This window comes from Nansenia antarctica (genome assembly GCF_963989245.1).
Source record: "Nansenia antarctica genome assembly, chromosome: 17".
NCBI classification, from domain to species: Eukaryota; Metazoa; Chordata; class Actinopteri; order Argentiniformes; family Microstomatidae; genus Nansenia; species Nansenia antarctica.
The window spans coordinates 2880224-2892723 of NC_137687.1; the positions used below are offsets into that span (position 1 = coordinate 2880224).

A 12500-nucleotide genomic window follows, 5' to 3' on the forward strand; every position below is an offset into this window, starting at 1 on the left:
CAATAAAGTCTTCTGATTCTGATTCTATAAAAATTAAATTATTATAATTGATTCTATGTGCCTTGGATGTCTTAGTTTTAACACTAGGTGTCGCTAGCATTTTGCAGAACGACTAGCAACCGTTAGTTGCATATAATGTAAGATACAGAAATGCGTACTGTATGTGTGGGACACATCAATAAACTACTGTAATAACAACAGCTAAACTGTTCAGTAGTGTCGTATAGTTATTTAGATTAAAAAACAAACATTCGATGGCACAGTTTGATGGTCTTGTCTTGCAGTGTAACTGGTTGACAACTGCCGCAGAGAATATTGTTTGGCCCACGACTCTCTATATTTTTCTGTATGTGGCCCACAAGCAAAAGAGTTTGTCCATCCCTGCTCTAGATACTGTTTTTACTTCATTTTAGTTGACATAGGACAGTGCACATTGATCAATGTCATTATATTAACCTTACCATTGTTTTTTAACATGGATGTATTACCTTTCTTAGTGTCAGCGTCGTCAGGAGAGTGGATCTCAATGACGTCCTCTGAGGAGCTCTTCTTCCTCTTCTCTTTGTGTGTCCTCTCTCTCTCACGCTCTGGTTTCTTCTCCTCCTCCTCCTCCTCGTCCTCCCGCTCTCTCTGTCCATTCTCCTGGCTTTCACCAGAGACCACCTGCGAGGGTTGGGATGGAGGGAGGAAAAGGCAACGATAAATAAACAGTTCATATCAGTACACATAGAAACAACGGTTTCTGAACGCCTTTAACATACAGTTAGTTCCGGGAAATATTTGGACAGTGACACAATTTCCATACTTTTGGCTCTGTATATCCTGTTATCTATAATCAAGAGACCTTGACGCCTGGGGAATAATCAACTGATGTTCATGTATTCTGCAAATGATGTAACTGCCTCCCTCCCAACCCTGCCTCCCCACCCACCTGTGTGACGGTGCGTCTGATCTTCAGTCCTTTGTCCAGGCCCTGGTCCTCCCTGGCGTCCCTAGCGGGGGGCTCCTCGTCCCCAGAGAGGTGCACGTCGTCTGGGTGCAGCTCCACCACCGCCTCCTGGCTGGGCTTGATGTCTGGGATGAGAGACTGGAGAGGAGGAGAGGAGAGGACAGGAAGGGGATGAGAGGACAGGAGAGGAACGGGACACGGGCACAGAGAGAAAGAGAAGGGAAGTAGGTCTTGTCATGCATTCTGATTCATTAACGTGACAAATTGTGTCTGCTTCAACAGTGGGAGACGGTGAGTGTGTTTACGATCAGTGAGTCAATGATCTGCCAATGCGTGTGCATGTGTCTTTAAGACTTGGACAGTCTCTCTCAGTTTTTCGAGGTCTTGTAGTATATTTTACTTAAACACACACATGCATGGACTGTATTACTTAGGGTTAGGCCTTTTAGCTATGAAAGAATGCTGACAAAGGGGTGTTTTATGACATCCTTGTTTTATGACATGACACATCCTTTTGTCTTAGAGACATATGTTTTTGCCTCAGGAAGTGACTGTCCTTATATGGGCATTTTAGGACGACTTCCTGTGAATCTGCCCTGACCTTTAACCTGGAATAACATTAGGCCAGAGTGACATCATATGTGAGTGCCCCCTCTTTCACACCTTGATCATCCATACAGTACGTGTGATAGGCCAGTATTTGAAACTGTATTTACATATTGTTGTTGATAAATACTGAGTGAGCGAAGGGCTCATTCTCTCTGATCACCACAACTCTTCTCATGATTCCAGCCCCCCCAGCAGCAGCTGTCTTTTGTAAACTGTACTTTGGTTTAAATAAATACAGGGTATATACAGGAATGTTGAGGTTAATTTGAAAGTGACAGTTGGATCTAAGTGACAGTTGACACTAGAACTAGGGCTGGGTTCAAAAAATCGATTTCCCGATTCTGAATCGATCTTCATTAAATGAGCGATTATCGATTCATAAATCCCGAGATCGATCTTTCATATTTTTTTTTTTGCTTGCAGCTTCAACCTGCAACGAGATCTCGTGGCCAGATCTCGCGCTACAAGAATTTATCATATCTCACGCAACGTGAGGTCTCAACACTAAAATCTAAAAACATGGCGATGGCAGGGACACTCAAGTCACCACCAGGCTTAAAGTCAGATGTCTGGGTGCATTTTGGATTTTAAAAATGTGACGATAGAGATGAGCTGGACAAAAGCAAAGTCATATGTAAATAAAAAGTACATTCATGTAACTGCTTTGGAGTCAATTCATTGATATGTTTAACAATGCTACATGTTATAGGGTTCCTTGAACCATTTATAGCATTAGTTCGGAGAATCTCTTTCATATTCAAGCAAAAAAATTATATTGTAACTAGATCGAATCGGAATCGAATCGAATCGGGAGCTGTGAATCGGAACGAATCGTTTTGGGAAATCAGTGGCGATACCCAGCCCTAACTAGAACAGCCGTGTCTATGTTACCTAATAGTCTTGAAACTCAGAAGTATATTCGTGATCCATTTCCAGCAAGTTACTTAAGAAGATCCTACAGTCTGATATGTAAGGGTTAGTGCGTTCAGCACTTTCAAAGAGGTGGTGGTCCAACAAGTGTGTCCCCCCCAGTGCTGTTGGCGAGTAGGTGGAGGTGGTGAGACTGTTTGTGTGTATGTCAGCCTGGGTCCAGTACCTTCAGTGAGTCTGTAGTGATGCTGATGGAGGGCTTCTTGGCAGTGACCGCCGTGCTGGAGCCCCACCTCCTCTTCCTCCCGGCAGCGCCTCCTCCTCCCTCTGCCTCCCCTGCGCCTCCCTCCGCACTGCCTGGTGAGGTCTTGCTGCCTGCTGAGTGGAAACCAAGCATGTTAGGATCAGGGAGGTGATTGGAATAAACCACGGTGTTAACATGAGGGGAAGAGAAAGGCATCGTGTTTTTTTTATGTGTGTGTGTGTCGAAGGACGTGACCTTCTGGAGGTCAGAAAATCTCAAATTGTGGACGAACGAAATCTCACATGGCAGAGTTCAACACATACACGTGCGCACACAAAACATTGCCGATCGAAGATTTTACACCAAAACGTTCGTAGCGGGAAGAGTAATCCAGCTCAGGCCCGGGGCCATTGATAGAAGGACCGCAACTGGTATACTCACTGGTTAAGGAGATCTTGCGGGCTGTGAAAGCCTTAGGCGTGGCGCTCTGGAACGAGAGAGGACAAAGATACCCCAGGGGTGTGGGGAGAGGTGAGACAAGAGACAGACAATAGGCAAACAGAGGAGGGAGAGAGAGAAAGAGATATAGGTGGGGGGGGGGGGTAGCTAGAAAGAGAGAGAGAAAACAGGCTCCAATCTAACCACATATGGGGAAGGGGGGGTGGGGTGGGAGACACTGGATCAATAACAGAGAGAGACTCCAGAAGCGTTTGTCCTCCACCTCTGCTCAAAGTCACTGTTTCTAAATCATAGGTAGAAGAAGTCCTAGTAGTTTGTTGGTGTTCGTTGTGTCGAAGGGGAAAGCAAGCAGAGCTAAGGACATCAGCTACATTAAGGGCCCCGGCAGCCAGGTCTGTGTGAGACTGACACAAAGCCATTGTATTAATGCATTTCATAGCTTGGCCCCTGGGGCCGTAACGAGAGGCAGCCATTTAAGGCTGCTAGAGAAACAGAACACCCTGGGGCTGATCATTAAATCTGACTAGCTAGAGTGCCTTTTCCTGTGGGTTAGCGTAGCGAGCAGGAGTGGTCTAGTTAGTATTATAGTATCTTGGAGTGTTTTGATTATGTGTAGGCCTACATTCTCTCTCTTATGTTGTCTTTTATGTTGGTCCATGGGCTTAGGTTAGGTGAATGGTAGGTGTTTATGTATTCAAGACAACAAAGTAAGTCAGTAAGACTGGGAGTTGTTTTGTGTTGTGAGTGTTTCAATGAAACAGGTGGAGGGTTGAGCGCTGGAGTCCTTGTCTGTTACGCCAGGTTACTGACTGACGATACTGCAGTTTGAATTCATACTAAAGGGCTAGACGTCTGCTTGGAAACACATGCAGAATCTTCTTTTTTTTAATCGATTTTTTGTTATCATTTAGCATTATCAGCTTTTAGGATATCAAATTAAAACTGCAGTAATCAAGACAGTTATATGCAAAGTTTACACAAAGCAAAAATGAAGTCAATCCTCCTGTTCTTGAAGTAGCTTACGTTCTGAGACAAAACATTAACTGACATCTCTTAACTGACAGTTATTCAGAAAAAAAAACAAGTACACCTCAAATTAGAGAAGAATGACAAGTCATTTCCTGGTACCATTGACACCTGATATCCTCACTTGGCTTGGCTATGGCCCAACCGCACGGCAGTGTGTACTGTATCTAGGCAACAAGGGTCCAATCAGAGATGGCAGTAGGAGTGAGGGCGGGGCTCGATTTGAGTGTGCTTGCTGATTAGCCGGTAGACAGGAACTGATCTGAGCTTTGGAACCTCTCTTGAGGGGGGGGTGAGGAGGAGAGGACTGTTCTTTACTGAATGGTGCTTTAAAGTGTAAGTTCTTCTTCTTTCTTTGGGCCAGGCAAAAGCATAGGTAGTCAAACAATGGAATTTCGTTGGGAAGTATCAACTCCCGCGAGTCCCAAATCTGATCCTCAGCGTTGATGACAGAATGGGACGCAGGCATGAGCCTGAGAAGTTGAAAGGGGAAATGTCTGAATAGTCTCTTATGATGTCATAATGAACTGTCCAATGAGACCACAGCTTGACGTTATTTGTGGCCTGGTTTGTGATTGGTTCTTTGAAATACTGACAGGAAACCAAAAGGGATGGGATAAAAGTCTCTTATAGATGTCTGGATGATGACAGAATCGGTCAGGATGTATGAACACAGGGGGGTAATGGAGGCTTGGTTGCAGGCAGGGGAACAGTTCAAATCCATTAGGTGGCGATAGTTTCCACGGGAACAACAGGATGAGAGCCATTTCACTAATGCCACATTGACAGCAGTGTTATCCATGTTCAGGAAAGTCTCTGGTGCAGGCTGGGCTGGTGGGTGAACTAAGGCAGACAGACAGATGACCTCTGACCTTGAAAACAAACCGGCCAATAGCAGCATTCCAAATCCTGATAACAGCAGCAGCAGCAAAGACAGATCCATCTTTAACTGTGTTCCCAGGGGAAAATTAGGCTACTTTTCTTTGCAAATCTACAAATCAATGAGGAAAAAGTGTATAGTCCCAAAAACAAAACAAGTCCATTTCAATATTCCACTTAGGTGTCAATGTCAAAGACACCGTGAGTGACAGTAGTATTCAGAGGAAGTCAGTGTACTTAGTGTCCTTTCAGATCCTCAGGTCCAGGTAATAACAGCAAGGGGCCTCATCAGTGATGGCCCAGTTCATTCAAGTCCATGATGAGACAGGCAGAGCATCTGTCTGGTTATACTCCTCTTTACCAGCAGGGGGCAGCCTGGCAGGAGACGCAGGGGGAAAACACAGCAGCAGTGACGACAAGTCTTGTCTGTGACAAGTCCTCTTTTTGGGTCAGAGAGCTTGTGGGTCTTGTGGGTTTGGCAGAAACAGGCTCCCTCTCTCTCAGGTGGGATGAGGCGGGGAGGGACTGGGGGGGAAACCTAGCAGCTTAGCTCCCCCACAAGACAGCAGGCCAGGAGGGCAGGCAGACAGACAACGCTGCCTCCTTCCTGACCTGCTTGGAGTCTCCATCTCCAATCCAGCTGATGGGGCTTCCCTCCCCCAGGGCAACGGGGGGTTGCTGGTCTGATGTGTTCTTGCTGTCTCAGTGGCGGACGGAGGGTAAGGAGAGGGACGGAGGGGGGGGGGCCTTGCAGACTCAGGCTCTGGATTAACTCCGTAAGTGCGGTGGGTGGTGGGTGGGGTGCAGAAGACTCTGGGGCCTAGTCGGGGCCTAGTTCAGGTACCACGGAGGCGCTGGGGCATAGCGGGACAGGTGATGTAGGAGGAGGAGGAGGAGGAGTAGTGGTGGAGGAGGTGGTAGTAGTAGTAGTAGTACGCAGGTACCATTAGGGGCAATGGAAGAGGCATGGGCACCTTCGTAACAAAGCAATCAATGGGGTTTTAAACAGCAGCAGTCATACCAAAAAGATAAGGTAGATAACGAGTTTATGGGAATATGAGAGAGAGAGGATAAGACAGAAAGCCAGGACAGAGAGAGAGAGAGAGAGAGAGAGAGATAGAGAGAGAGAGATAGATAAAGATAGAGAGAGAGAGATAGAGAGAGAGAGCGAGAGAGAGAGAAAGAGAGACACTCAGTAGAGGGAGGGACATGGGAGGGGGGGAGGGATAGAGAGAAAGAGAGACGCAGTAGAGGGAGGGGGGGATAGAGAGAAAGAGACACTCAGTAGAGGGAGGGGGGGAGAGAGAGAGAGATACACAGATAGGGAGTACAGAAATAAGGAAAAGAAAACAAGTAGAGAAAAGGAGAGAGTCCTGATGAGTCTCTCCTCACACACTCTGTCAAGGTCTATTACTCATGCACACTCTTGGGACACACAAGGACACACAGGGACACACACACAGACAGACACACAGGGACACACACACACACACACACACACACACACACACACGACAGACACACACCATTTAAAAAAAATAAAAAAGGCTTTCTCCAGAAAATACTAATTGCATTTATCAAATAAAAATATGTTTACGTAAATCTTCACGGTGGAACTTAAATTGAATTCATGGTCTGAGCTTCGTTTAGATTAGTGTCTGATTAGTGTCAAGTTAGGACATTTGCTCAGTATGTATGGATGCAGAAGTAGGGCAAAGTACATGTGAATTTCGATATATTTGGAACATGTTTGGTAACTTGGGAGTATGTCATGATATTAGAAATTAAATGTGTCTGTACAAGTGCTTAACAGACTCACTCGTTCAATCTATACTGCAGTATAGTCCGTTTTAACCTTAGTGGGGAGCTACTTAGCTTCTGAAAATGCTAAGCATGCAAGCACACGTTTGAGCATTACACAAACACACACACAGACACACAGACACACACACACACACACACACACACACACAGACACACAGAAAGACACACAGACAGACACACGCACACACACACACAGACGAGGAGCATGCAGCCCGCCCTTCCGATGTTCATGTCTCATTTCAAACACCATTTCCGTCCCACCTGCAGTCTAGTCATTAAGATAAGAGCTACTACGGAACCCCTCTAGGGACAGGATAACGCATGCATGCTTGTCTATGTGCCAGTTCAGGGATATCTATAAACAGTTAGCTAGCTGTATCACAGTCAGTTAAGGGCTAGTTCATTCTTGCTTTAAGACACCCTCCCCATCCAAAACCAACCCTTAAGGCCAATGCACACGGCGTGCGATGTTGTCGCACGACAACATCCGATTCTCAATTCACACCACTGAAGTGTGTGGGAGTGAATGGAGAATCGAATGTTGTTGTGCGACAAAATTGCACGCCGTGTGCATTGGCCTTTAGTCTTTACTTCCTATGCAGTTGATGCAGTAGGATCCGATCGATAGGTATAAGCGTAAATGTAAAAATTCCACCTTCCAAAATGATCAGAGGGCAAAGAGCCCTATTCCCATATTGCTAAGATCAGATCCTCTCTTATCTCCACATGTGCCTAGGGGGGGACCGAGGACCCAGACGACGACGACGACACCCTGTCCAAATTCTTACCTCCTCCAAGCGGGCCTCGTTGTTCTCCGGGTCGCCCTGGGAGCCCGGCGGGGCCTCAGAGTCGGGTCGGTCCACCTCCATCACAGCGGCGCCGGCCGGCTCAGACAGAGAGGAGGTCTGCTTCACCTCTCTACGGGTGTGGAACAGAGGGATGAGGGGAAAGAGGAGGAGAGGAGGATATGAGGAGAGGACAGAGGGATGAGGGGAAAGAGGAGGAGAGGACAGAGGGATGAGGAGAAAGGAGAGGAGAGGAGGAGAGGACAGAGGGATGAGGGGAAAGAGGAGGAGGAGAGGACAGAGGGATGAGGGGAAAGAGGAGGAGAGGACAGAGGGATGAGGGGAAGGAAAAGGAGAGGACAGAGGGATGAGGGGAAAGAGGAGGAGGAGGAGGAGGAGAGGACAGAGGGATGAGGGGAAAGAGGAGGAGAGGACAGAGGGATGAGGGGAAAGAAGAGAGGAGAGGACAGAGGGATGAGGGGAAAGAGGAGGGGAGGATGAGAGGGATGCAGGGAGAGAAAGAGAGCAAAAGAGAGTGGTGAGAGGTGGCAGATGGAGGGAGGGAGGAAATAAATACATGGATGGAGGGAGATTAATTAATATAAAAAGATCTGATAACAAATGAACAGGTATAGTAGGACTACCAAGTGTGTTATGAATGAAGTCAAACTGAAGCAGTCACTCGTCCTACACGACACGATACAAAACCGAATTGCAATTAAGAGAGACATCCGACAGCAGAGCTGGGGGACCCCCGAGAGAGGGGATCCCCGAGAATCAAAAAAAAAAGTGTCTGAAGTAGTCAAAGACCAAGAGAGGATGAGACGACATGATCACACACAGGAAATGAAGAGAGAGACTGAGCAAGGTTGGGTCCAGGCCAGTGATCTGGGTCAGTACAACTATAAATAACTCACCAGCCAACTGACACCCAGCATCAGGGTCACATATACCCCTCAAACAAATACAATCAGTCACAAACAGACACACACAAGTTCAGCCACTGACTACTAATGGTGTAAGGTCGCATATTGCATGGTAGGAAAGCCACATTTGTGTAAGTAAGGTACTGTAGAAGAAGTCATCTCCACATGCAAGCAACAACTACTGCATTGATACAGTCAACCAATCAACAACCAATCAGAACAACCTATCGCCTGTGCTGCTGTTGATGATTGACACAGCAGCACAGCTATTGGTGATCCATTGTTGGGTCTCAGAGGAAGGGCTGGGTAACACTAGTCCTGGGACTATGGAATCTGTGGGACTTCTACCCTCAGATCTTATCTTCATTTGGAGATAAGTTGGAGGGGGGGGGGGGTGCAGGAGAAGGAATTCACCTCCCCCCCTTCTCCCTCATTGTTCAGTGTGTCTGTTGCCCTATTGGCCCCTATCTACAAACGCCACACCTGCAACACGAGTCTTCTGAGGGGACAGATGTCAGCTAGAATATGACCGCAGTGTTCAGAGAGAGAGAGAGAGAGAGACAGAGAGAGAGAGCGAGAGAGACAGAGAGAGAGAGACAGAGAGAGAGAGACAGAGAGAGAGACAGAGAGAGAGAGACGGGGAGAGAGAGACGGGGAGAGAGAGACAGAGAGAGAGACAGAGAGAGAGAGACAGAGAGAGAGACAGAGAGAGAGAGACGGGGAGAGAGAGACGGGGGGAGAGAGAGACGGGGAGAGAGAGAGACGGGGAGAGAGAGACGGGGAGAGAGAGACAGAGAGAGACAGAGACAGAGACACAGAGAGAGAGAGACAGAGAGAGAGACAGAGACAGAGAGAGAGACACACACAGAGACAGAGACAGACAGAGAGAGACAGAGACACTGAGAGAGAGAGAGACAGAGAGAGAGAGACACACAGAGACAGAGACAGACAGAGAGAGACACAGACACAGAGACAGACAGAGACAGAGAGAGAGAGACAGAGAGATGGTGCACGCTACTTCCGCCACACAAGACTGGTGTAACAACCTTTGTTCTTTAGAATGGGGATTTAGAACCTTAGAATGTTCTTTACCATATCCATCATCATCAACGGTCTGAACCAAGAATACAGAGCCAGACTAATACCAGGACAAACCGGGTCCTGGGTCCTGTGTAGTGTAGCAGTATCAGCCTCCGTGTAAGGCCTTGCCTTAGTCATAACGTCTAACCATGAGAACACTCATCTCTCTCACTGTGTGGGCCGAGGACAGATGTCTGAAGTAACGACCTCCATGACAGCAGCTCATTAACATCAACAGCCATATTCTGAACACAATCACGGTTCACGGCACACCTCCCAAGATGATTCCCTTGTGAGCACCACCTTCACCTCCACCCAGAGCCAGAGATTTAAAGAGCGGAGAACACAGACAACAATAGCAATATTGAGAGAGGAGGTGGAAGGTGGAATTAGAAAAAGATAATAATAAACGGGTGATGATGAGGGGGAGAATGACAAATAAGGCACACAAAACAACGCCTGTGTCTTTATGTATATCCCTTTGGATTGATTCATACAGTCACAGTGGAGTGTGGGTAGGTGAGCTTAGAATACTGTATGTATAGGGCCCACCTTTTTATTTTACTTAATGATATATTGTACAATTGTGAATCCTTTGAGTTGACTTTGAGTTTATTGGAAACATTACATTTATTTCCTTGAAAGGAATTACTACAGGGAAACGTTCTGAGTCAAGACGAAACGAGGAGGCAGTCATTCTCCTTCTCATTCGTTGTTTAATTCATAAGAAGGAAACGCTGCATGATCTCGATATGACGCAATTATATTATATATTCAACCTGAATGACTTTCATATATCTGCGTATACATACATACTATGCTCTGTTAAAGGCAGAGGGAGTGACCAGACCCCGACTTTCTCACGTCCCCCTCCCTTCCCCCAACGAAACCGCTCCTCAACCCCGCATGGAGCATGGTAACACAGCCTCTCACATGGGGGGGCATCGACGCATTAATCCACTACTCTCTCTGATCAAACATCAAAGATAAAGTCTCTAATGTAGCGATCTGATCTGATACAAGCGCACCAGACAGGGGGTGAGACAACATGAGACAAGCTATCAATGCATTACATTGATACACTGCGTTACATTTACATTTACATTTTTGGCATTTAGCAGACGCCTTATTCCAAAGCGACTTACAATCAATACATTTGAATGCTAAGCATGTGAATCATGCAAACGTGTTGCAGGTGTGGCGTTTGCCGGAATCTGCCGTTGAAGGGTATCTATCTACCAACCTGAACGCCTCTGTCTAACCTCTGTCTCTCCACTCAACTCTCTATCTTACCCGTTTTTGTTGCATGCTTCGGACAGCATAATGCCGGGCTGGAGCCCCCGACAAGCTAAATGCTCTGCCGTGATAGATTAACTCCGGTCAGGCGTGGGGGTTTGCAATGAAATGCGTGAAATCCTGTTGCGTCTGCAGGGAGATGGTTGTGCAATGCGTCGGTGATCAGAGCAGCAGCCAGACGGCCATGTTGGCTTGGGTGGGAGGGGAAATTAGTGCGAGAGAGGGTGTGTTCGAAATGGCATACTAGCATACTACTCATACTAGATATGACGTAGATTTTGAGTATGCAGTGCGTTCACACTGGTAGAGTATGTGACATTTGAGTATGCAAGAAATGTATACTTACTAGATTTTCGGTCGGCTGGTATTGGCATACTTATTATGAATTTAGCAAGCAGTATGCAGTATATACTAATTTAGTATGTTAGTATGCAGTATGCCATTCCGAACACACAAAGCCCAGAGAGAGGAGCAGCAGGGCGAGGACCCGTCTCTCTCTCTCTCTCTCAGCAGCATACAGGCCACACCGGCTGTGGAGGCTGCCGCATTGGATGCCTGACGAGAAATACTGCTGCTGATAGATTTTGCATATAGCAGCGTGTCGTGACTAAGCAGCACGATTCACCGATGTGTTTACCACCGTGGAAAGAAAGCGAACTGGAACGAATAGTGATAAAAGTTTAAAAAAGTATAATGTGTTTTTGCGACCCATATAACCAAACTGGTTTATCGTTTTTTTTAACAACATCACGGAATACGGAATACAATATCCTTACTTTGATTCATAGCCGTATCTATAGATATCTAAACATAATCAAACATGACACGGGGGCTCACCATTAAAGCTGTCTGACTAAACTGTCAAACAATCAAATGTTATGACCAAACACAGCCACCAAGTCGTGACGTGTTTCCGGGTCCAAAGTTGGCTGAGGCGCTGTCTTCGAAATGCCGAAATAATAATAATAATAAATTATATTTATTTAGCGCTTTTCCGAGGCTCAAATACCCTGACAATATGGAGAAAACAGGAAAGTGCCGTGTCCCTAGTTGTATGAATAGATCCGAGTCTAAAAAACGATTAAACTGTCATTCTACCGCTGTAGTACACTGGTACTCTGGTGCGGGGAATTTCTGGTTTGGACCCGGAAATGGCTAAACGTCACTTTTGACGTCAGACTTAACAACCGGATATACAGCCTCATACATATTATGTTCCTTATCATTATTTCTATGCACATTTTTCCAACTCCAAACTATAAAACATGAATGCTTATTGGATTTAATCATTTTAATGTGATATGTATTTGTGTAATGAGGGTGTAGCCTAAAGTGATTAACATATTGACGTGGCCACGGTAATGGCGCGTCTGTGACTTGTGGTTTGAACCGGTAGAGCCACCGTCTGATGATCGCAAAGTCGGCAACTCACAGCGGTTCAAATCCCTGGTGGGCCACGTGTCGAAGTGTCCCTGCAAGGCACTAACTAAGTCCCTAATTGCTCCGGGGTAGCCAATAATGGCTGTGACCCCTCCATGCCTTTCTAAAGAAGG

General features: G+C 46.4%; 1 protein-coding gene across 1 annotated transcript in view; it reads right to left on the minus strand.

Moving 5' to 3' along the window:
• The window catches only part of acin1b (apoptotic chromatin condensation inducer 1b), a gene marked incomplete at both ends in the record, with an annotated part of 30408 nt that overhangs the window by 5867 nt on the left and 12041 nt on the right, over nucleotides 1-12500 (minus strand). Inside the window, 5 exons of the mRNA XM_080547731.1 lie at nucleotides 489-663; nucleotides 932-1087; nucleotides 2655-2803; nucleotides 3114-3159; nucleotides 7649-7778. Coding sequence (XP_080403857.1) covers nucleotides 489-663; nucleotides 932-1087; nucleotides 2655-2803; nucleotides 3114-3159; nucleotides 7649-7778 — 656 coding nt within the window. The remainder of the gene's footprint in view (nucleotides 1-488; nucleotides 664-931; nucleotides 1088-2654; nucleotides 2804-3113; nucleotides 3160-7648; nucleotides 7779-12500) is intronic.